General features: G+C 39.2%; 1 protein-coding gene across 5 annotated transcripts in view; it reads left to right on the top strand.

Annotated features, from left to right (window-relative positions):
• Positions 1 to 26,019, top strand: part of LOC109083043 (ADP-ribosylation factor-like protein 15) — a 118,521-nt gene that overhangs the window by 31,323 nt on the left and 61,179 nt on the right. For 4 of the 5 annotated variants that reach the window (XM_042724525.1, XM_042724524.1, XM_042724523.1 and 1 more), the window contains exons 2-3: positions 9,421 to 9,565; positions 16,254 to 16,313. In XM_042724525.1, the coding sequence (XP_042580459.1) occupies positions 9,421 to 9,565; positions 16,254 to 16,313 (205 nt within the window). The remainder of the gene's footprint in view (positions 1 to 9,420; positions 9,566 to 16,253; positions 16,314 to 26,019) is intronic. The other variant, XM_042724526.1, reaches the window with a different exon arrangement.

Raw genomic sequence — 26,019 nt, 5'->3', positions numbered from 1 at the left:
TGATAATCCCCTGTGATGAGGCTGAAGTGTTTGTGGTGCATGTGGAGCGCAGCTGGGGGGGGCTGTCGTGGGCCGTGACAGTAGAGACTACCGCTCCATTGTCTGAGGGTTTCTCCTGTTTTGGAAAAAAGGGCCACAGGGGCTAAGTTGAGGGCTTAAAGGGGAACTGAAGACGCCCATGTATGTAGGTTACTGGGGTTCTTTCATGTGGCCAACCACAAGTAACCTGATATCAGCAAGAGGATCACCTACTGGGAAATATTTTGCTCGTCCTCAGTCCAAATGTTTTCCACGGCTGTTTTTAACCTCTGTTGGAAGGCTTGTGTTAGGAACGGGTTTGACATTACTGATGAGATGTTTATTAGAGAAATAATTCTTAATCATCTAGCTCCATATTCTTATAAATCCAGCTGGTTGGGGTGATTATGTAACACACAAATTTACTGTATTATGTTCTTTCTTTTCAAATATGTAGTTGTTTAGGAACATTATGTTTTTAGTACAAAAAATGTGATGTAAGAAATGCACTTTAAGCAGAAAAACATTCAGATTTTTGTGAGAGCATTTCAAATGGAAGGAATGTAGTGTTTTTTTTTTTTTTTTGATGGGAGTAAATTGATCTGGACACCGTGGGCTCACAGTTACGCAGTTTCTTGAAGCGTGCATGGTATCAGTGTGTGCAGTTTACCATTATGAAAACATTGAGAAAGCATCACCACATCCTTAACCCTTCATGTAGGCAAGATGTGCAATTCATAACAACATTAATGACATAAAATATGGTCAGTTCGTGATAAGTAACAGCAGGGCTTGTCAGGGACAAGTACATACAGTGATAGCTAGGGGGAGTTGTAGTCCTGCATAGGGAACATCGGTAAAGTGGCTCTTGAAGTGTGGAGGATCTTCACTGGCACAGGTTGCAGGTACAAAAATACACACCGTCAGGCTAACATGTTGCGAAGTAGTACAAAAGACCATGTCAACAAAAATTATCAGAAAAATGTGAATAACATTATACGTTATTGGGGGCAGTAGCTTGTCTCTGGAGCTTTACCCTTAAAGGACAACTTTGTACCATGTCTACCCCTGTACCTCAAAGTACCACTATGCATCTTGTATGGATAAATGAGGTACTAAGTTGTCCCAGTGACAGGCTTGTGTACCCCTAAAGATACCAGCTTACCAATTTTGCACATTCTTTTTTTGTAAGTTGGGGAATATATGTGCGCAAAGATTTTAGAAAGGAAAGTGTTAAACTCAAATGCTTCATTAGGGCTTTTTCAATGTAGCGCAACTTTCAGGAAGTATGAAAGGTAGTTGTTTTCATACTTTGGATACACCACATTCTGAAATATGGGAAACATTTTGTCTGTTTTTATTTTAAGTAGCGCAGTGAAATTGAAACTCACTGAGCTTCAAAAGTAGTTTCTTTCCAGATTTACCCAACACACACTGCCGTAACCAGCCTGTGGTTGGTATGGCGACAGCAAGCTATGGTGTGGACACAACAGTCTCGCTGACATTTATTTTTCGCCTCCCTCCATATGTGGCACGCCACTATACTGGCACAAACTCCCTCTCCATCACAGTCCGTATAACCGCTCCCCCCGGCCCTTCGCTTGCCAACGCTCCGTAAGCCACAAACATCAACATGAAGAGAAAAAAAGATGAATGAAGGTAAACCCCCCTCCAATCACCCCAGACTGCCATGGACTCTCACTATGAGCTGGAGTGTAGTCAGAGCCGTGTTATGACTGGTGTGTGTTACACTGCAGCTCCATCTGGACGTCCATATAAAGCACTGTCAATTCAAAGGTCACCTCTGAGCCCTGCAGACAAGTGTTGCTAGAGGGTGTCTGGGCAGGGAAGGGTCGCCGGCTGGGATGATAGTGAGGTCTGTTTGGGAATGCCAGGCTCAGACTGGTCTGCCTGGGTCTGTGTCTGGTGTCGCTCTCGACTGCCCCTCCCCCGCTCGCAAGCTCATTGGCCCTTACTGTAGTCTGTTTTGGACACAATAAAAACAAACCTCACTGACCCCAAAACGCCCTGGAAAGGCATCAGTGTTGTAATTACTGCAGTAAAAGCTACTGATGTTGGCATAACTGTAGATTATGTGAATGTTTCAAATTACAAGATAGCGGTAAAAACAAGAAATAAAATCAGTAAAATAGTCATTTTCCAGACATCATGAGAGTTGTGCTGTTGGTATTGCTTTTTAGTCGCTTAGTTATTACACATCACACTATATTGCATTTAGCACATTTTGCATAATAAGGGTGCTTTTAGATGGTGAAATATGATGTCCTGAAGTGAATGTGGACATGTGCTAATTTTACCGAAATATTTTCCACTCTGCAGTGCTATTTTTGTCAGATGTTGTTGGACTTGTTTCGGCATGACCTGGAGCTGTTTGGTGCTTTGCTGTGATTGATTACAGCGAGGCATTTTTTTTTATATTTGTTGGTCATTGCTGGCACAATTTTGGCTAATAATTTTCCAGTGTGCTGTTATATGTAGTTTAGGTTACTTCCACACCCTGAATTAATAGCAAGATGGAATATGCTGATCAGGCAAAGAGGGGCTTACTTCAGCATGCCATCTATTGAATGCGGAAGACGATCTATGTCTTCACTTCCAGAGACACACCCTCCCGATCAGTGAAAGATGAACCTGATGCATGTGGCTTTGGAAAGGAGATTCATGTTGGCTCAGATTTGTGCTGAATTCAGTACCTCAGCCCAAATGACATTCTCCATCCACAGCAAAAGATTTGAGGCATTACTGCTGGTAGTACTAGTTACTGACCTCCTCACCATTAACAAACTAGTCTTGGATTTCATTCAGTGCAGAACTCACAATGTGAAACTTGTGGAGTCTACATTTGTACAGTAGTCAATAGCTTTATGATACCGATAAGCAGATAATTATTTAGATCTATACTGATACTGGTATAAGCCTGATATTGAAATTCAATATTCAGTTTTGTCTAAATAAAATTGTTAATTGCTACAAGTAAATTAGAACATTATAATTAGGGATGCACCGATACCACTTTTTTTGAGTACGAGTACGAGTACGAGTACTTGCATTTCAGTACTCGCCGATACCGATACCGAGTACTTAATAAAAAAAACATGATTTCAATTTACAGGTAACAGCTTTAGTCATATAAATTTAACAAAAAAACAAGGGACTAGTTTGGAATTAAGAACATTTATTTAAAATGAAAAGCATGTTGTATGCAAAATATTACAGAATAAATAATTATAAAAAAAAAATGAAACCGTGACAGTGCAACTCAAGTATTTTTTTCAGTTTGTTGTAAACTCTGCCGCTTTGGACAACACAAGGGGCATTAATAAACATCTTTGCTATTTAGTACACAATATTTGAATAAACTAACAACATCCACCAACATAGAACTGCGGCAGATAGTGCAACCGAGGTAGGTATTAACATCAAGTCTAAGACGACTCACTTAATGTAGCCTTTTTAGAAAAAGTGAGTGGCAGGTTTTTTTTTAAGAAAAGTAGCATTTCTGCATTATCAGCAGTCAGCCTGTTTCTGTTTTTCATCTATAATGTGTGACACTGAGCTAAAAAGCCTTTCACTTTCCACACTGCTACATGGGGCTGAGAGGTATTTCTGGGCCATTTTAGCCAAAGTGGGGAACCTAATTTTGTTGACACCCCAGTACTTCAGAGGACTGTCTTCACGAGGGCTTGGGGCCTCTCCAAGGTATGTGTCGAGCTCAATGGCAGCACCTGCTGCCAGCGGCTGTGCTGCCGGGGGCTGCTCCTTAGCGATTTCTTCAAATACAGTGTCCAGACTGCTGCTAGTGCTGGCCTGGGCCTTGAGGAACAGTTTAGCAGGAGGTTCTGCAGCTTCTGCCCGACTCTCCTCTGCCTCAGCTCTGGACATCATCTGCAGCTCCTGCTTCAGGTGCAGCTTGGCCTCTGGAGCAGTGTTGTTGGAGAAGAAGCGAACTTTATACCTGAACAAAATTCATGAATGTATTAATATGTGGAAAAATAGGACAGATTTTAGTTTCCCCTAAACCACTGTCATAAATGCCAGCCATTTGGCTTTCTGGTAGTAATAAGGGAAATATATTTCATATTATATATATTGCATACATTTGTTTTGTGTATTTTAGTTGTATTTTTTTTATTGTGTATTTAGTACAAAAATATAATATAATATTTCAGATGGAAATTAATCTTACATTTAGTACTGTAGTTTATCATAATAGCACACAGACTTTACCTTGGGTCAAGTATGGTGGAGATGAAGTACAGTGGATTGGTCTCGACGTCACTGAAGCGCTTCTTGACAGCTTCCAGTAGGTTGCTTTCATTGTCTTGACGCCGTGGTCCTCGTCTGTTTCTCTGTTTAGAAGTCTCACTAGCACAGTCACAGCTGGGATGACATCAGAGGCTAGTGCGTCGTAGCTGCTCACTTTTTTAGTTAGTTTCTCAAAGGGGGCGAGGATGGCAACAGTCTTCTCCATAAGAGCCCATTGGTGAGCGGTGAGATAGCCAGGGAGTTCATGCTCGGACACATACACCCCCAGCACTCGCTTTTTTGCTCAAATGAGGGACTGGAGCATGTAATACGTGCTGTTCCAGCGTGTCTGTACGTCCTGCTGCAGTCTCTTTATTGGCTGGTTGAGCTGTACCTGAATGTCCTCGAGGCGGGAGTAGGCTAAGGCGGAATGTTTAAAATCCCCAACTATTTTCCGCCCCACTGCTATAGCATCAGCTATGCTCCTCTGTGCTAATAAGCCCTCGTGAACAGCCAGTTGGAGCGTGTGCGCGACACACGCCAGACTTGGGAGCCCTGCGTCATTCATGGCTTTAATCATGTTTTTGGCATTGTCACGAAGCACAACATGTACTGATGTTTTAGGTATACCCCATGTCTGGAGCATTTCCTCAAACACATGCGCTATAGCCTGGCTGGTGTGCGAGCCGCGGAATTGTTTCGCATGTAATATGGCTCGTTGCGGCGTGAAACTCTCGTCTATCCACTGGGAGGTTAGGCTAATTAGCGACACGGGGCTAACACTGCTTGTCCAAATATCCGTGGTGAAACTAAACGCAGAGGAGGCTTGCAGTAGGCTGTGGATATGAATTTTTTCACGGAGTCGTGTAGTTTAGGCAGCTCTGTGTCAGTCATGTAGCGGCGGCTTGGGACATCATATCTGGGCTCCAAAACACGGAGGAGATGCAGGAATCCCACATTTTCTACCTCCGAGAGTGGCTGGTCACTCAATGCAATGTACTCGATAATTGCCTGTGTTATTTTCACAGCACGTGGATTGTCTCTGGACATTTTCTCTCGTCTTGCAAGAGTTTGCTGCAGCGTGGGTTGTGTTGGTTTAGAAGCGTGGGTAAACTCTTTGTACTCATTCATTGTCATGTTGGGATTTTAGGTGCTTGATTAAATTACTTGTGTTAAATGCGCTACCTTTTGAGCCTCCTCTGGACAATTTCGCTGAGCACAATTTGCAGTCCGCCTTTGTTTTGTCGTCTTTATTCACTTTGAAATAGTTCCACACGGCTGACATGTTGTCTCGCCTCGCCTTCTCCCCGGCGCTCTGAGCTGCAGCCGGGGCGGGGCCTGGGGACGGGCACTCGGCGGCGTCGGCGCCTTTGATTAACCCCTTACACGCCGCTCAAACATAGACATTTCTCAGACCGTGGTATCGGTCCCCGGTATCGGGGGACTTTTAACGAGTACGAGTACTTTAGAAAATGTGGTATCGAGGCCGATACCAGATACCGGTATCGGTATCGGTGCATCCCTAATTATAATGTACAGTCTTAAAAAAAATAACAGTATAAGGCTAAGAAAATAAACATTTTCCTTTGAGGTGCCAAACATCGCCAATGTCAAAGCCATGGCGATGGGCGATGCACAGAGCTGCAGCTGGGGCAAACAGGATGGCATCACTGCCTGACGCTTCAATAGCAGACGTCTGCTCCGTCTCCACACTCTCAGAGGGCAAACGAGTGAAATGTGAGCCCTGTCTGTCTGTGTGGTGCTTCCCTTGCTCTCGCCCCCTCATTTATTGGCTCTAAAAATACAAAGCTGTCATTTAAAATAGAGCAGACAAGTGAGAAACGGCTGGCCATCGCATGTCCGGGGACAGACGGACCCTCCACCACCCCCCCCCCACCCAACCAACAGTATCTCCATACAGTATGTGTCTGTAAGAATGAAGCATTTGGCCAATAACCCCGCAGAGCGATCTCTGTTGTCACTGCTGTTCACTGCTGCTCCAGAGCGGCAGAGTGCAGAGCGTGTTACTTTTCTCATGATGGAAGTCAGACGACTGTTTTTCTTTATTGCAGGGAGCAGACAGGGTCCCCTTCACTCAGCCAAGGGGTCTATTCAGGAGAAGTTGGCAGGCGGGGAGTTGTTTTTGCAGTGGCGTATTGTTCAGTGTTGCTTCCATAAGGGCTGAAGATTCAATATTGTGGTAATGCTGAGTGGATTTGGCCCAGCTGTGTTCTCCTGTCTGCCGTGCTGGATTCTAGTGCCGTCGTATCTTTGTTTTGGTGCCAGGGCCTGGATCTCAGCCAGACCGTTTAATTACATCAGCCGTTTGATGTCTTGACATCTTTTTTTAAATAGAAAGCTGGGTGGGATAAGGGGGCCTGAAAGTTTTTTTTGCGTAGCTTTTAGAGGAACATTTCATCTGAAAATGCGGCGCTGCCGTGTCACAGCTGTTGTCAGTCTGGAATATTTATACCTTCAAACATCTTCATTTACATAATCAGCAGTTCATCAGCTTTTACAACTGCCCCAACATCGGTGAGGTAATGTCTCGAGGCTCTCGAACAATTAAAACGCGTCCAATATGACGCGAGCCAAAATAATCAATCAAGAGTGAGCATTTCTTGACATATAGAAACCCTTTTTGGCAGCAGTGTCTCCATTTCAACCTGCCTCCCTGGCATGAGAAAAATCCTGACCAAACAGTGGACTTCTCAGACACCTGGGAAATCCTTTATTTTGCTCTCCTGCAGCAACATGGGGCGCTGAAGTGTGTGGCCCTGATGGGCCGTGGGGTCAAAGCTCCAGGATGTGCCTTCAGCAACTGATGTAAATTTATCATCCTATCTGAGCACTGTAAGTGAAGGTGGGGTGAATAGGGTAAATTCATCAGCCTCTTACAGAACCAGATGTCCAGGTTGCTGTGTGACAAAGCAGAAGCATGTGCGGCCGAGCAGCTACGTAGGACAGCCTCTGTGGCTGTTCCTGTGAAGGGCCTGTGAAAGCCATTTAGGCTTTTAGTGATGGAAGAACACCAGAGCAAATTACACATTTGTTTGCCTACAAGCCTTTGTCGTCCCTATTAGGATTCAGGAAGAATTACATAATACATGAGTGAGCTGTAATGTTAGAAGATGGGGCTCTGTGGCAGATTTTAGATGTTTTGACCAATAATACTTCTGCTGTGAGACAAACTCATACACCAAAATATGTATATTTTTTCAGATATTTTTAAATGTATTCCAGAATATCCAAACATTGCCAAAAATATAGCTTTTATAGATTGTGAAGTACATTTACATAAATCTGTTTTCTGATCATTTTTATGTTATGTTTCCTCATTTTTCTTTTATATACTTCCAATCCAAATACATTTATATTGTCCCAAATACATTTTAAAAGTATTTTAAGATTGGACATGTACTTTAGTGTCACTTAAATTACAATATGAAGTGCAGTATTTTGTGATTTATGTGTTTAAAGGAAATATATTTCAACAAATATATTTACTTAGTCTGCACTGTTTACAAAATATATTTATCATATATGTAAAATATATTTGGTCGGATATAATTTTGCCTAATGGGAATGCATAAAATGTACATTCACATTCCAAATGAACATTCTTCTGACATAATATTTGTCTTCTTTAGAAACAAACGTCAAACAGATTTCTTTATATAGAGACCATGGCGAGTATGTTTCCATGTGGAATTAAATAATCCAGAGGTGAAGGGCAGAATCAAGCCCTGCCTGGCCCAGACTAGTTCTGTCCTGCTAATAAAAGATATCTCTTTTTAGTTCTGTATACTGATCTCTCCACACCGGCTTAAACCATCCCATTCACGGTTCACACTGCATTTGCCTCCTAATGTCTCCCAGCAGGCCTCCAGTCAAAGACAGTGATTCATAAAGTGACAGGTCTGTCTGCTGCCATGAGGACACAAGCTCTCAGAATCCTGCCTCTCTTTTCCACACCCTCCCCCCTAAACAGACACAGACTGCGTTAGACTGTCTGGTAACAGTCTATTTTACATGTTAGGGCAAGCAAATTCTACAATAAAGCCTCCCCTAATATCAAGCAATAGGAAAAGGATGTCTCAGCCACATTAGTGCAGGAGAGGCAGTAAATAAATCATCTTGTTTGTTTAGATGCACAAACTCAAACCAGTTATGTTTAATAACCTTCATACAACCTGTAAGGGCTTGTAAACAACATAAACATTATTATTTTATCAGGTAAAAGGTCATAAATAATTTAAGCAAAACTTAATTGGCTATCTGAGATTTTTGTCCATTACCCCAATTTTGCTCCATATGTAAACACCTTTTTGACTATTCTAGTGGCTTATTCAATGTGATCCCCAGATGATTTTGATTTTTTTTTTCATTCAGTTCTCATATTTCATCTCAAGCATGTTTTTTAGTGATACTGTTGTCTCCTTGTTAAACAAGTGTGCACTCACTTTTGAAACCGCAGAATTGTTCATTGAGGTGGAAATGACTTCATAACTGGGACAGTCAAAATTTTGATTGATGTTGATGTTATTTTTACACAAAATAGTTTTTTTTTTCACATTTTTAATGTTGGTTTTCATATTTAAAGATTGAAAGTAAGGGTAAGCTACAAGAGTAAAACAATTTACACACACACAAAAAAAAATGTATTAAAACAAAACAAACAAAAAAAAACAGCAAACGTTTCCAACAACGTTTTAATGTGGTCTTCATATAACAAAAAGTTACAAATCAGTTTTAATAAAAATGCACTCTGGGACATAAAAGTGGCCAAAGTTGAAGGAACACTTGTAAACGCGGTCACTGAGAAAGCAGCTGTGTGGTGAATTTCATGTCCCATTTTGCCATTGAAGTCATTTCAGTGTGAGTTCAGGAGTTCTCCTCCAGATGTGTTGCTTTCAAATCACCGCATTAGTTTATCAGCATCAGCAGACGTCTTTCTTGGGAACTTCATTAGCATTTGTCAGCTCATGCTCCTCAGTTTATTTTCAGACTGTCTCCTTTGGCAAACATTCGCTTAAATTGTTCATCTTAGCCTTATCAACATGTTAGTGAAAAGTGCACCACTCATAGTCACTAACCATGTTTGTCTTTTCTGTGTTTTTATTTTATTATTATTAGTGTCTCCAGAAGTTGTGCTGTAAGGCCCCTCCTCCACCTAGACCGGAGTATGATGTCGTCTGCATTGGACTGAGCGGTGCCGGCAAGACCAGTCTGCTATCTCGCTTGTGCAATGAGATCAGTGATGGCACGGTACCAACCACAGGTAATATAACATTTCTCCGCAGCTTTAGACTGCAGCATTTTTTTCAACCAACAAGACATGCTTTTTAATGGGACAAAAATGAGAAACAAATCACATATTTAGCCCTGACTCCTAAAAAGACTTAATCAAAGCATTTACAAGTAATAAAAACCCCAGTTCTCATTTCGCAAACAAATGTGACAAGTCATTCTGACAAATCGACTTAGCACACTATTTCTGCAGTGCGTTTGACTAAACCCGCCACACTTGTACTCAGTACATATATCATATCTCCGGCACTACACTTTCCCAGTGCTCTGGAACGTCTGCAAAATCTCTTCATTGTCACCATGTGCTTTTCAGCCTCTCCGAGTACTGAAAGCTGTTTAACGTTATTGCTGCAGGTTACCTCAGAGCCTCGTTTTAAACTACGCTACTTTACCAAAGAAAGAGTGCATTTGCATTTGAGGTCCTTGGGCATATATGTGTCATTTTTGAGAACATCTGTGTTTTGTCACACAGACTTTCTTCCTTGTGACAAAAATGTTGATTTAACTAAAGCTTTTGGTGACAGGCTGGTGTATTCATTATTATCTTCACCTCTCAAGATGGGCGACATCACTTCCGTTTTTACTAACAACACAAATGGTTCTTTTCACAAGACACAAAAATTGTGTCAGGCTTTCTTCGGCACATCTCAACAACCGGAGTGTGATGTACAGTCATGGCCAAAAGTTTTGGCAGTGACATAAATTTTGTGTTTTGCCAAGTTTGCTGCTTCAGTATTTGTAAATTATTTTTCCACATGTTTCTATGATACACTGAAAAACAATGATAAGCTTATCATAAGTTTTAAAGGCTTTTATTGGCAAAAAAATATAATTAGTCAATATTAACAGTGTTGACCCTTGTTCTTCATAACCTCTGCAGTTTGCTCTGGCATGCTGGATATTAGCTTCTGGGCCAAATCCTGACTGATAGCGATCCATTTTTGCTTTATTAGTTCTCAGAGTTGATCACAATTTGTGGGCTTCTGCTTGTCCACTTGCCTTTTGAGGACTGATCACAGGTTCTCTGTGGGATTGAGATCCAGGGAGTTGCCTGGCCACGGATCCAAAATTTCATTGTAATGACCTCCGAGCCACTTCTTTATCAGTCTTGCTTTGTGACATGGTGCTCCATCATGCTGGAGAATGCAAAGATCATCACCAAATTGCTTATGGAGCATTGGAAGAAGATGCTCTTGCAGGACATTTTGATACCATTCTTTATTCATGGCAGTTTTTCTGGGCAGAATTATGAGAGACCCACTCCCTTAGTTGACCCCACACATGGATGGTCTCAGGATGCTTCACTCTTGGCACGTCACAGGACTCATGGTAGAGTTCACCTTTTCTTCTCCGAACAATCGATTTTCCAGATGTCCAAAACAGTCGCAAGGGAGCTTCTTCTGAGAAAATAACTTTGCACCAGTCTTCTGCTGTCCAATCCTTGTATTTCCTGCTTAATTTCAGTCTCTCCTTGACGTTTTTCTTGGAGAGAAGTGGCTTCTTTGCTGCCCTTCTTGACACCAGGCCGTTGTCCAAAAGTCTTGGCCTCAGTGTGCGTGCAGATGCTCTCACACCAACCTGCTGCCATTTCTGAGCAAGCTCTTCACTGCTGGAGACATGATTCTATAGCTGATTCCTCAGGAGGAGACGGTCCTGGCACTTGCTGGACACTCTGGGACGTCCTGAAGACTTCTTCACTGCAGTCGAACCCCCGAGGCCATTTTGATGCAAAGTGATGATGGCTGCATGTGTTTCTTTGGAGGTAACCATCGCTAACAAGAACACATTGATTGGAAGTGCTTCTTCCCGCCTTTTATAACAATCAGTCTGCTCTTACAATCTAATTCGTATGATAGTGATTTTACTTGACTATTACTCATTCACACTTTCACATGTGCTGCTGCTATGATTAGTCAATTAATGTTAGCTGGTCATTTTGTGTCAGGATTTTTGTGAAAAGTTAATTTTTTTTGGCCAATGAAGATTTTAGCAATTATTTAAAATGCATCTGATCACTCTACACAATAATCTAGAAACAATGTGCATGAACACCACAAGAGCTTAAGCAGCAAACTTTGCAAAACACAAAATTTATGTCACTGCCAAAACTTTTGGCCATGACTGTATACAGCATGCTAGACAATACACAAACCTGGAATGTGCATCCAGTGATGATCGACCTTTGTCTTTGGAGAGAACACCTGTCTTGAGCTGTCTAGTGAAGCAGTAATTACAAAAGTGTTACGAAAGTGTTATTTGGCAACCTGTTGTGGAAATATGGTTAGATTATGTTGATGGAGTCACTAGTCTGCAAGAACAGGCCTAGATGGAGCTTCTCACCTGCTCATGATATATTTACTCTCACCTCTGGAGCATTTGATGAAACTTGCCTTATGAACATGAAGACCTGAATTAAAGTGGGCTTCAGAGGTTCAGTCACACGTTTTTAGTTGCGTTAATCAGTACCAAATGGCTCCCCTGTTTGCCTCTGCACACATTGGTGTGACACTAAACACAAAAGACAATCACTTTGACATGACATTTGTTGCGTTAATGTCAGTCAGAAACCTCATGCCCATTGCCCATGCATAGACTGTAGAAAAAAAAAAACATGGATGTGGGGTCCGTGACGTCACTCGTAGGTTTCTGAAGAGCATTTTGAGATGGTCCTCACTGCAGAACACAGGATCCAGATCCAACTCCTCCCACCTTACATATACCTACACCTACCCGTCTCCACCCCCTGAACCCTAAACCCACCCATCTCCCGCTCTTTGACTTTGCCACTGACGATTCAAATGCGAGTTTTGAGCAGTGTAGAGTAGCGCTTGTTGTTTGACGTTTCTCCAGTCACAAATGCCGACATGGTTTTATGTTTATGCGGTGCAACGTTTAAAAAGACAGTATAAGTCATTATAATCCGAAATTATGTCCCCACTGGATGCAACAAATGCCTCGTTTATAATGGGTTTTAATGTTTTTGTCTCGGCACTCCGGGACACGGCATCACAGTATGGAGTGTAACATTTCCGTCACACGCTTGAGGTATTCGGTCAATCACAACACACTGAATAGCTGGCCAATCAGAACACACCTCACTTTTCAGACCGATGAGCTTTGTAAAAATCGACGCATTTCAGAAAGGCAGGGTATAGAGGAGAAACAATAATGTACAGTATGTAGAAAAGAATGTGTCTTTTGAACCTTAAACTCATTTCATTACACAAAATACATAAAATAATGTTCTTTTTAGCAACATCATATGACCCCTTTAAAGTCTGCCACGTTTAAATTATGGTGTGACTTGTGTACTTTCATACATACAGGTGCATCTCAATAGATTAGAATGTTATGGAAAAGTTCATTTATTTCAGTAATTCAACTCAAATTGTGAAACTCGTGTATTTAATAAATTCAATGAATTCAGACTGAAGTAGTTTAAGTCTTTGGTTCTTTTAATTGTGATGATTTTGTGATGATCTCAACAAATTAGAATACTTCATAAGACCAATAAAAAAAAAAAAAAAACATTTTTAGTGAATTGTTGGCCTTCTGGAAAGTATGTTCATTTACTGTACATGTACTCAATACTTGGTAGGGGCTGCCTTAATTCGGCGTGGCATGGAGGTGATCAGTTTGTGGCACTGCTGAAGTTGTATGGAAGCTCAGGTTTCTTTGACAGTGGCCTTCAGCTCATCTGCATTTTCTGGTCTCTTGTTTCTCAATTTCCTGTTGACAATACCCCATAGATTCTCTATGGGGTTCAGGTCTGGTGAGTTTGCTGGCCAGTCAAGCACACCAACACCATGGTCATTTAACCAACTTTTGGTGCTTTTGGCAGTGTGGGCAGGGGCCAAATCCTGCTTGAAAATGAAATCAGCATCTTTAAAAAGCTGGTCAGCAGAAGGAAGCATGAAGTGCTCCAACATTCCTTTGTAAACGGGTGCAGTGACTTTGGTTTTCAAAAAACACAATGGACCAACACCAGCAGATGACATTGCACCCCAAATCATCACAGACTGTGGAAACTTAACACTGGACTTAAAGCAACTTGGGCAATGAGCTTCTCCACCCATCCTCCAGACTCTAGGACCTTGGTTTCCAAATGAAATACAAAACTTGCTCTCATCTGAAAAGAGGACTTTGGACCACTGGCCAACAGTCCAGTTCTTCTTCTCCTTGGCCCAGGTAAGATGCCTCTGACATTGTCTGTGGTTCAGAGGTGGCTTAACAAGACGAATATGACAACTGTAGCCAAATTCCTTGACACGTCTGTGTGTGGTGGCTCTTGATGCCTTGACCCCAGCCTCAGTCCATTCCTTGTGAAGTTCACTCAAATTCTTGAATCGATTTTGCTTGACAATCCTCATAACACTGCGGCTCTCTTGGTTGGTTGTGCGTCTTTTTCTTACACACTTTTTCCTTCCACTCAACTTTCTGTTAACATGCTTGGATACAGCACTCTGTGAACAGCCAGCTTCTTTGGCAATGAATGTGTGTGGCTTACCCTCCTTGTGAAGGGTGTCAATGATTGTCTTCTGGACAACTGTCAGATCAGCAGTCTTCCCCATGATTGTGTAGCCTAGTGAACCAAACTGAGAGACCATTTTGAAGGCTCAAGAAACCTTTGCAGGTGTTTTGAGTTGATTAGCTGATTGGCATGTCACCATATTCTTATTTGTTGAGATAGTGAATTGGTGGATTTTTGTTAAATGTGAGCCAAAATCATCACAATTAAAAGAACCAAAGACTAATTTAGTCTGTGTGCATTGAATTTATTTAATACACAAGTTTCACAATTTGAGTTGAATTACTGACATAAATGAACTTTTCCACAACATTCTAATTTATTGAGATGCACCTGTACATCTCTCGGCACTTCATTAGACAAATTAGATCGATCACAAACTAACAAACTGCTTCATATAACAAAGCATAGTTTTTTTTTTTTTGTATAGATTATTCACTCAGTGCCAGCTGTCAGTCTGGGGCTGCCCACTTCTGCATGTGTGTGGACTCAAATGCCGTGACAGTGTATCACACATAAAATCAATAACTGTTCGCAATTAAATCCTTTTCCTACCTTTTCTTGTAACTTGATAAAATTCATTGCAGTGAACGCCATCGGAGATGTTTAATTCACAATCATTCTGAGCATTATTCCTGCTGGCGTTCTCATCAGTCCACAAGTCGTTCTTATAGAATAAGCCATTTTAATTCAGTTCGATGTTAAAACAATAGGCTAAGTATGTCTTGCATCCTTTAATGTTAGCGAACATTCCAAATAAATTGGTTGCAAAACGATATCCACTCACGTTTAACTTTTTGTCTGGTTGTTATGGTCAAAAAAAAAAAAACTGAATCTCTTAACTAGATGTTATAGCCTAGCCAATGATCACTAGATTTTTTACAGATATTGCTATAATGATTCTGTAAATGGTGATCAGCACCCAAATATTGTATAATGTTGAAGTTACTGCCTTTTGCCTTGGCGTGACATCTCACTTTTTGCTGACAGTGCAAGACAATAATTTCAAAATAGCGGTAAAAATCAAGTTTGAGATCATTTTCATTAAAACATCTAATTGCCAGATTTCCAGTGTCCTACCTATAATTAAATTTTCTGTACAAATAAAAGTCTTTAAAGCCATTTTTCTAAGTTTCACAATCTAGCAAGCTTCACACTCTGGAGCCGAGCGGCAATCCACCTGTCACTCAAGTGGCCACGCTCTTAATTATGCAGAACTTTAAGGCTTAATATAATTTAAATGGATGAGTTATAAAAAAAATTCACCCCCCTCACAGTGGAAAAAACATATTTTTTCTGCTGTAAAGTTGGGCAATTTAACATAGGAGGTCTATGGGACTGACTCCCTTTTGGAGCCAGTCTCTAGCTGTCAGTCGATGAATAGCAGTTTTAGTCACTACCCTGTTGGTTTCAAGAGAGAGAGCGGGAGGTTGCCGCTTGTGCCCAAGTGGCAGTATCTTTTGATTAAGTTGTCTTATTATTATACTGTTGGTTAAAAACTGTTTGCATGTAGTGCTGTAGCAGAAAACTATGGAAGCCCGTTTCTGCCACTGAATAAAAAAAGTAACTGCGACTTTATCTCACAATTCTGACTTTTTTCTTGCAGTTGCGAGTTTACATCTCACAACTCAAATTTTTGCTTCATATGAACTCGCAATTCTGACTTTTTCTCAGAATTGCTGGATATAAAGTCGCAATTGAGAGAAAGTATCTTGCAATTCTGAGTTTTTTTTCTCAGAATTCTGACTTTATAACTCACAATTGTGAGTTTATATCACACAATTTTGAGAAAAGTCAGAATTGCATGTTTGTATCTCGCAACTCTGACTTAATTTCTCACAATTGTGAGTTTATATCTCACAATTCTGAGGGAAAAATCAAAAAAGTCAGAATTGTAAGATAAGTCGCAATTACCTTTTAATTTTTTTATTTAGTGGTGGAAACGGGCTTCCATAGAAACCACTCATATACATGTCTAGATTTAGTCCCATGTTCACAAATTTTCATTGTGTCATTATTAATGCAACCTCATATCATTTGAAACTTAGATTCTTGGATTTTTTTTCTTTTTGCTATAAAGTAATATAATTTATAAGTTTATGAAATTTAACATGAGCGTTTTCTTCCACAGGTTTCAGCATCAAGGCAGTGCCATTCGAAAATGCGATACTGAATGTGAAGGAACTAGGAGGTACTGTAATAAGAACAGATTTTGATTCATCATCTCTTCTCCAAGCACTAGAGAGAAAACTGTTGCCATGCTAATCCAGTTGTCTCTGGGACAGATCTCTTAGTTTAGCTACCTGAACTCTAAGAAGAGGCGCTTACCTCAGTGTCTCCTACTTCCAAGTAAAACCACAGCTGCACAGAGGGTTTAAAGAGTAAGACATTACAACTCAGTCAGATTTAGTAGGCGTTTGCTAAGCAAATAATTATTGTCTCTTTTGGCAGAAGGGCTTGCAAACAGAGAAAGCCGGGGAAAAAGTTGAAGCCTGTGATAGACACACGCGTCTGCAGTTTTCTGTTTGTGGCATTCATAAAATAAACAAATATGGTTTGACCAACTAGCATATTTTGTGGTGTCACACTGCAAAATAATCCTATTCTTGTTCAGTGTTTTGACTAGTTTTATTAAAATATTTTAGCACTTTTTTTTTCTACTTTTTTTTTAAGCATAAACCCCACAAAAATATATATATTTAAGTGCAACACCCACATCTAAACATCCAGTCAGCAACCAGCAAGCAGAACTGCAGAACGTTTTATTTTGTTGATAATCTGTTACACTCAAATGTACATCACAGTATAGAAGAAAAGATCTGTCGCCTCTTCCATTTCATCAAGATTTTTTTTATTTTATTCTTAAATTTCTTACTGAACAGGCCATTTAATCTTTTTTTTCCAAGTATGAAACATTTAAATCAAAGAATGGTCAGAAAATATATTTTAAGGTATCTTTGTCTATGGGTAATACTCATTTTATTAAATGCACAATACAGCGTATTCTTTTGGCAGAATTACATAGCTGTCTTGTCATAGCTGCATTTTTATTTATTTTATTAAACAAGAGAAGAATACTCAAGAAAATTATGTATAGTATAGTTGCAGAAGGTGGCTTAATTTAGGGTGTTATTCTCTTTCACCTCGTTAGAAGACTGTAAACACATTGCAAATCAGACATTGTTTTCAGAGTTGATTTTACCTTGTTGGCAATGTGAATTGAATATTTGAATTATAAATCAAAATCTCAGCCTTTTTTTAACCCGTTTGTTTTACACATGTTCCTAATCTGACAGGACAGTTCATTTGGGCTGGATATGAGGCCACAGGTACGATGTTGGAAGATGCTTGTTGTTGTAGGACTGCTGAACAGAAAGAGGTCTGTGGAGAGGGAAATAAATCAGAGCCTGACTCTGTTTATGAGAATGTTTGCAGTCTTTGAAGTGATTTATGTGTTTTGTGGGGCGCGGGGGACATTACAGGTGCACTCTGTATCATGACAAGTGGCCCTACCAGCGCAACAGAATCAAGAGCCCACTTAAAGAAAAACAACAGGGATGGAGAACACAGTAAACCAAGGGGAGGCCTGACTAAATCTGAAATGCATATGGAGGGCCGTGAAATGAAGCTTCTCCAGTAGTTGAGGTCAGAGCCTCCAGGGATGTTTTTAATGGATTGCGGCCTCCAGTGTTTTTCAAGATGAGGCTGATGTATCACCTGGAGCAAGACACATCTGCTCTGACTGAAAGTTTGCAGAGTATCTGAAAGGGTAAGCAGCTATAAAAGATGTGTTGTGCATGGATTTTCATGCTGCCCCATTGACTGCCTTACTTTGGTCATTGATGCATACAACCTATTGAGATGTCTCCACTCATGGTGAAACTATATTAATCCTATATTAATTCCGTAAAGCGAAAGAGATGATGAGTTCATGAGTTCTCTTGAACTCAGGCACTACAGCAATATCTCTCCACAGTGCCAAAACAGTATGTATTATTTGAATACTGATTTTGTTTTATACAAACAAGAATCAATTAAATCTGAGAAATCTATTTATTTATTTTTTGTACCCAGCCCTAATATTTACTAAAGGGAGAAATAAAATGTACATCTTGATTTTATGCTTTTTAGCATTTTTTAAATTGGATTTAATATCATAACATCTTTTTAGAGATGTCTGGGTGAAATTAGAATATCTTTTCTATTCATAAGTAAGCGTGCCTATGGACAGTTTGCACTGACAATCATTTTTATGTTCCTCAAGTGTCTGTAGATTGGATTGTGTATATGTAGTTTTCAAAGTGAACTAGGTTCATTTAGCGGCTGCTGTCTCTTCATTCAACCAATGCTTCAGAATTCTGAAACATCCCATTGGGCCTGGCACAGAGATTTACTCAACCTAAACTACATCTGCGATGCTCACTTAGTAGTTACAGAGCGGAAAAGGCAGAGGAGGCTGACTCAGTACTAAGACTGCGTGTTTCCGCTGCTAAATTGAGTAATGCATTTTTTAACACCCTCTCCCATGTGTCCTCAAAGCTTACAATTGTCAAGCCCTTCCCTTCTCCTTCCAGATCCAGGAAAACCTTATTCTAACTCTGTATTTGTATATCGAACCCTCTCTTTAATGTTAATGTTTTTTTTTTTGTTTTTTTTTAAGCTTTGTGCACTACCATTTAAAGTTTTGAAATCTGATTTGGTGGTCAGGAAATATTTTTTCTTGTTATTAATAGATAAATTATATGTATGTGATTATTAAAACATTATAAATGTATTGACTGTCACTTTTGGGTCAGTTTATTGCATTTTTGCGTGTGAATAAAATTTTAATAGAATTTTTTTTTAAACAATGATACTGGCACAGTTAATAAAATGAAACCACCATGCTCTACTTTTTTCATGATTGCTTTTTGTTAGACACCTCAGTTTGCTAAAACTTCGTCTTTTGGGACAAGACCAAAGGTTTAGCCATTAGCATAAAAGTCTCAGTTCTAGTATGTAATGGTTTATTTATAGCTACGGAAGCCTGTTTTCTACATTATTTTTTAAACCGTCATCTCCATATGCAGCAGAGGCTAATGCTTAAAAAGCTTAGGTTTCTTGTATTGTCAGTAAAGCTCCTTTCTAAACTGTTAAATTTATATAGTCAGCATTCACAGTTAAAACTTAAAGGGATACTCCATCCCAAAATGAAAATTTTGTCATTATTCACTTACCCCCATGTCGCTTCAAACCCGTAAAAACATTTGATATTTTATATTTTGGATGAAAACAGGGAGGCTTGAGACTGTCCCATAGACTGGCAAATAAACAAAAGTGTCAAGGTCCAGGAAAGTATGAAAAGCATCGCCAGAATAGCCCATCTGCCATCAGTGATTCAACCGTAACGTTATGAAGCGACGAGAATACTTTTTGTACACGAAGAAAACAAAAATAACGACCCCAACAAAAAAGTACTCCTCTGTGTCTCTCTAAATCGGCGTAGTGCCATTTTGGCAATTCTGAGCTGTACGCATGCGGCTTACGCTCTTCTGTGTCAGCCGCGGCACAATGATACATTTTTTACGTGTATTTACGCTTTGGTTTGAAAGCAAACAGTGCATCGGTGGCACGGCTGACACAGAAGAACGTACGCCATCTGCGTACTGCTCAGATTTGCCAAAATGGCGCTACGCTGATTTGGAGAGACACAGATGAGAGGAATTGTTGAATAAAGTCGTTATTTTTGTTTTCTTCGTGTACAAAAAAGTATTCTCGTCACTTCATAACGTTACGGTTGAATCACTGATGGCAGATGGAGTATTCTGACCATGCTTTTCATACTTTCCTGGACCTTGACACTGTTATTTATTTGGCAGTCTATGGGACAGTCTCAAGCCTCTCTGTTTTTATCTAAAATATCTTAAATTGTGTTTCGAAGACGAACGTAGCTTTTACAGGTTTGGAATGACATGGGGGTAAGTGATTAATGACAAAATTTTCATTTTGGGATGGAGTAACCCTTTAACTTCCTCTAGAATTCAGTTCAGACTTTTTAGAAATTTGTATCCATCCTGCAAATATGATCACTTTGACACGACTTCGTCGGCAGCGTGAGAATGAACAAATCTCTAAAGATTGGTGCTGTATAAACTGTGGAATGACAGGATGGATGAATGTGAATGTGAGAAAGTTCTGAATGTGAACTTTGAGCATTTGCTATAGTGACATATCGGCAGTTTGTCATACAGCTCGTGGCGTGAAGGTTGTCATCCTGCTGCGGTTAACAAACTGCTTCCCGCATCCGTGTAATAATCCGCCCTGATGGCAAGAGGCAATCCGTGTCTGTTACCCTTTTGACACAAAGGCCAGCAATGCCCTGTGTGTGTTAGCAGTATGTCGGTTAGGTGTGAGGCATGACTGGCACAGTGAAGAGGCATCTGTTAATGGAGTCTGTGAATGTGCCCTCTCCAGTGACAATGACGTCAAAGGAGATTAGATGTGACTTTATGTGTGATGATAGCCCTTGCTGTGAATGTCAGACAATGTTATTCATTTCCTTATAACTTCATTTTTAGGCACAGACCAAACAGTGTCCTGATTGTTTTTTTGTTTTTTGTTTCTAAACTCTTAATGTCAAATGACTGAATCAGCATGCATATTTCAGCGTGTGAGTAGTTATAACAGCCATCTGTGTTAACACCCTGGTTGTACTTTAGTATCTTACAGTTAGGTGACCACTTAGATTTGGAAAGCATGAATTTTCATACCATCTGGATATTAAAATAAATAAATAATGTATACTATTGTATACTATTTTGCCATTCTGCCAACTCTTTTGTTAGTTTAAGGAGTTAATTGAGTTAATGGAAAATAAATATTCTGATAGGTGCTCGGTAATACCTCTGTAATTTATTCTGAGAATGCCATAAAAATAGCTTTGATGCTGGCATGGCGTTAAAAAGTGAATAAATAAATAAATATAGGTGCTGTGTAACAGTCATCATTCTTTTTATTTGTAAGCACTTGAGAGGCTTCCTAAGTGACATGAACTAGCTCGGAGTCTGAAGTTTTGAGAAGAATGTTTCAAATTCAGATATCTGATTTAGATTTAGGGTTGTATAAAGTAGGTTGGCTATTCTCTAGCCGATACTGATACCTTCATTTTTGGTACTTGCCGATACGGATACCTGTATTTTCACAGTATTTGTAATTTTTTTTTTTTTAATATTGGGTACAGAAACAAAATAATAATAATATGAATCATGTTAGTTGGTTTCATTTAGCAAACAGATATTACCTTCAGTTATTTCCACACTTAATTATACTTGTTAAAATGTATTGTATAAGCTTTTGTTACTTACACTGTTCATTTTAATGGCGCATTAGAGCTGCTCCATTGCAGCAGCTCAATACTGTAATCACAAAACTTTTTCCTAAAATAAGGCAGGGAACCACTCATTACACATTATACGAGTGCACGCGTACTATTTTGGTGATGTAATTTGTGTCACTCTCAGTGTACACGGACCCTCGCATAGAAGTGAAAACCGAAGTATACTTTGGCCTTAAAGCAAGCTAAACATGCACTGCTCCCACACGTTTGTATTGGTGCAGAATGAGAGAGACACTTACAGCCTAGCGTATTTCACAGTCTGCTAGTTTCACTTCTGCTTTAAATAAAGTTGTGTACACTTGATGTTTAAAATAAATGTTGTTTATAGTGAATGCCCCTGAAAAGCATTTTTGTTTGTTTTATATTTACGATTTAATTTTTATCCAAATGCATGTGCTAATGGAGGGAACAGCAATCAAGATCATGTAACAGAAGTGTTCGCTCTCAGACTCTCTCTCTCACTCTCCTTACCGTCAAATAACTTTAGTAACATGTGCATTGCTTATACTTTTACTTGCTTTTACTTACTTGCTTTTGACATATCCAACTGAACTACAAACTTTCCAGTGATGTCTGTGAGATATTCACTCGACAAGCTCGTGCATCTGTGCCGCTGTGCGCTCAAACCACTCAGCACGCTCTGCTTATCAGCTCGCGCACATCTGCTATACAGGCGTGAATATTGAATGTTTAACATTATATTAATTACTTACATGTACTTCTTAGACTCCCTTAATCTCTAATAACTCCATTCTACTCTCTGTTTTCTGTTTTCAGTGTTTCTTTTTCTGGACACAGCTCTATTCACACACTTTGTGGTATCGGCTTTTGGTATCTGGCCCGATACTAGTATCGGTATCGGTGCATCCCTAACTGTAAGCATAACAATTTGAGTGAAATGTTACTTTTAAAAAAGTTTGAGTGAACTGTCATGAATTTCAGATTTTCTTTGTTTAGTTTGTCCCTCCTTTGCTCTGACATCAGCACTTGATCTGCATGAGCTCATCAGGGTTTCAGGATCATGTTCTCCTGCATGATTTGAGATGATCCAAAGAGCTTCTTGTGCTTCAGTGGAAGCAAGAGCACCTGACTGGAAAAAAATCTATTTATAGTGCTAAAATATTTGTTCTATGTTTATGCCATAACTTTTCACCAAATCATAAATCAGGGTTTTAAAAAAAACTCATTTTTGGAGTACATTATACACTTTTTGGGGTGTTCTGCCAGGGTTGAGTTGCTCCTGCCAAAACCAAACCAAATTAGTCTGTATAGTCAGGGGCTTTGTCCATCATTTCTTAAGCATTGAAGCTGCAACTGAGTAATTGTAGTTAGCAATGACAAATATTGCTGTTAGGTTTTTCCATGATTGTGATATGTGGCGACTGTTATTCTATTGTTACTCTGTTTCCACAAAGTTCCATTCAATTTACGACACAAACGATTATGAGATTATAATGGTGATGACATCAGGGATGCTGATGTGTCTTGCATTTCCAGAAGGAAAGTTGAATTCTGCTGCTTTCTGGACCAGCTAGAAAGCAGATGATGAGTTAAGTTTATAAGGATCATGAATGAGTAGCTTTATATTAAATATTCATATCTCAGATTTGGTCAGTCTCTGTAATAAATGCCCTATGTTGAAGTAGGCTTGGCTGTCTTATCATTTCTTCCTGCAGAATCCCTTACATAAAAGCCATAGCTAGAAAAAGATCACAATAATATGCTTCTTTTTTGTTCAAGCATTAAGGAAGGGGGTAGGATTCTCAAATGTGATTGGTCAAGCAGCTTTCTTTTTTGAATTTTCACTGTATCACTCTGCTTGTTAGCGTTTTCTGTCTTTCCCAAAATTCCCATCACTTTGCTTCACTCATAAACAGTTTCAGTCTGTGTTACAAGAAACATTTGCTTCTCATTGAACTCTTTTTTTTTTTTTTTTTCATTTCACCAAGGCTGCTATTATTTCAACAACAATACAGTAAAACAGTAATATTGTTAAATATTAATACAGTTTAAAATAACTGTTTTCTGTTTTAATATATTTTAAAATGTAATTTTTTCCTGTGATAGGAAAGCTGGATTTTCATCAGCCAGTACTTTAGTCTTCAGTGTCACATGATCCTTCAGAAATCATTCTAATATGCTGATTTGCTGCTCAAGAAACATTTCCTATAATTATTAATGTTGAAAACAGTTTTGCTTCTTATCTTTTCATTGTTTTCTTTTTTCTTTTTTGGAAACCGATACATTTTCTTCTGAGTTCTTGGAAACATTGTTATTAAGATCAATTTAATTGCTTTGCTGATTTTTTTTTCTTTGAAAACAAAACAAAAGAATCTTACTGACAACATACTTTTAAATGGCAATATAAATGGCACACGCATAATGTAGGAATGAAGTGTGGATTACATTAAATAGTGCCAAAGTATTTTACTCATTTATATTTAAAGAGAACAGAAACCTAAGACTTGGTTATGCTCGGTTGTTTGTACTGTCTGCTGCCTGTGGTTAGATGGTTTCGAGCTGGATACCATGACCTGGGATCTGAGCTGTGGAAAGGCATTTTAAGACCCAAGCTGTCTGATGTGATCCAGACTGAAATGATGGACATTTAATGAGTTAAGATGAAACACTATACCCTGGAGATGTGGACAGACGAGCAGCCAAGACAGACTGTTTCAACATATCTGCATCTCTCTTGGCAGGTCAAGGTAACAGGTCCTAGGAGGAGTAGATTGTTTTTGCAAAATTTCATTTTTAGTCTCCCATATGTCTTAGATAATGGTGCCCTGACACATCATGAGTATGTACAGCAGGTACTCCATTATTTTGTCTGAACAAACCAGAATGTGCTTTGAATCATGTCTTGGGATTCCTCACAGAAACATCAATGCCTCTGGGTTTCTGAGCGTACATTTTCCAGCAAATTAACATTTGACTTTCTGACAGGCCCATTGACCAATAGGTGGCAGAAGATGTCAGCATGATGATAGATGGGTACGAGATGTGCTCCACTGTTCACTGATGTAAACCACACAGATCCAAATAAATGACCAGACTCGGTCGCAAAGTACACCCACTGAACTCCACAAACTTCTACATACTCCCTGATCCTTGTTAGTTTGTTTATTAAGAATTTTGTCTAATTAGATTATGCTTTCATCTAGCAGTGAAAGTGTAGTCTACAGTTTAGTTTAATGTTTGTGTTTATATCCATTTGGAAGAATTCAACTAATTTGCCACAAAATCAGTGCAGAAAAAAAAAAAGTTGAACCTGCAGATTACTTGGATTATATTTTGCAGACCGTCTTTTATCTACACTATGCAGTCAGATTGAGTTTACCTTGTTGCTGTTATTGTGAGTGTGTTATGGGAAACAGTAAACTTACATTTACATTTATGCATTTAGCATACGCTTTTATCCAAAGCGACTTACAGTGCATTCAAGCTATATATATATATATATATATATATATATATATATATATATATATATATATATATATTTTTTTTTTACCAGTATGTGTGTTCCCTGGGAATTGAACCCACAATCTTTTACGCTGCTAACGCAGTGCTCTACCACTGAGCCTGTTCTTATATACTTGATGTACACTACTGTTCAAATCTTTGAGATTTACATTTTAGAAATGTATTTACTGTCACTTTTGAAATTTTGATCAATTTTATGCATCCTTGCCAAATAAAAGTATTAATTTCTTAAAAAAAAAAAAAAAAAACGTGCTGACCCCAGACATTTTGAACAGTAGTGTAAATGAAGATGAGAGATTAGTGGATGACGCACTTTGTGAGTATGTAGGTTTCATTCACAGATAACCCACACCTAAGGCGTAACCCACAGTCAGGCGTCATTATTGCAAAATGAACCCTGATGGGGTGATCAGATCATCCTGAATAGGTTAATTTTGCGATAATGATCATCTGAATGTATAGCGTCCTACTTATTAGTTGACAACTATGGAAATCGGTTGTCGGGCAACGACAACAATCAAGTATACAGTTTAGCAGTTATGATACATAAACATTTGACTGCAGAACGTTAATTCCAACATAAGTGTTCCAGAGAGCCGTGTAATAAAAACATATAATGTGGATTATAAACCAGTAAAACATTTGTTAAATATTTGAATTGACAACCTAGAGACTTGGAGGAAACCCAAATACATTGTATAGTTCCTGAAAAGTCCTATGCATTTACTCTCTGGAGAACATTTGAATCATATGAAAGTGCTGTTCTCTTTCATTGTGTAAAAGAAAAAACATTTCATTTATACATCTCTACTGTATTCATTTGCACATATTCTAAATTGATTGCTAAATTCTTATAATCTCTTTGCACGCACATGTAGGATGGCTGAAAGAAATCATTGAGATATTTGAACTAAACCAGCATCTCCGAACAGGATTTTTAGAAAACACTGAGTAAATGACAATACTGCCTTTTCACATCTCCCCAGGAGCCTTGTGTGCTGTTATTTTACGCTAGTTTAGCCTGGCAAGTCAAACC

This window comes from Cyprinus carpio, chromosome B5 (assembly GCF_018340385.1).
Source record: "Cyprinus carpio isolate SPL01 chromosome B5, ASM1834038v1, whole genome shotgun sequence".
NCBI lineage: Eukaryota > Metazoa > Chordata > Actinopteri > Cypriniformes > Cyprinidae > Cyprinus > Cyprinus carpio.
Note: the sequence above shows the minus strand (reverse complement) of the source record. Positions and strands in the feature narration are given on the sequence as shown.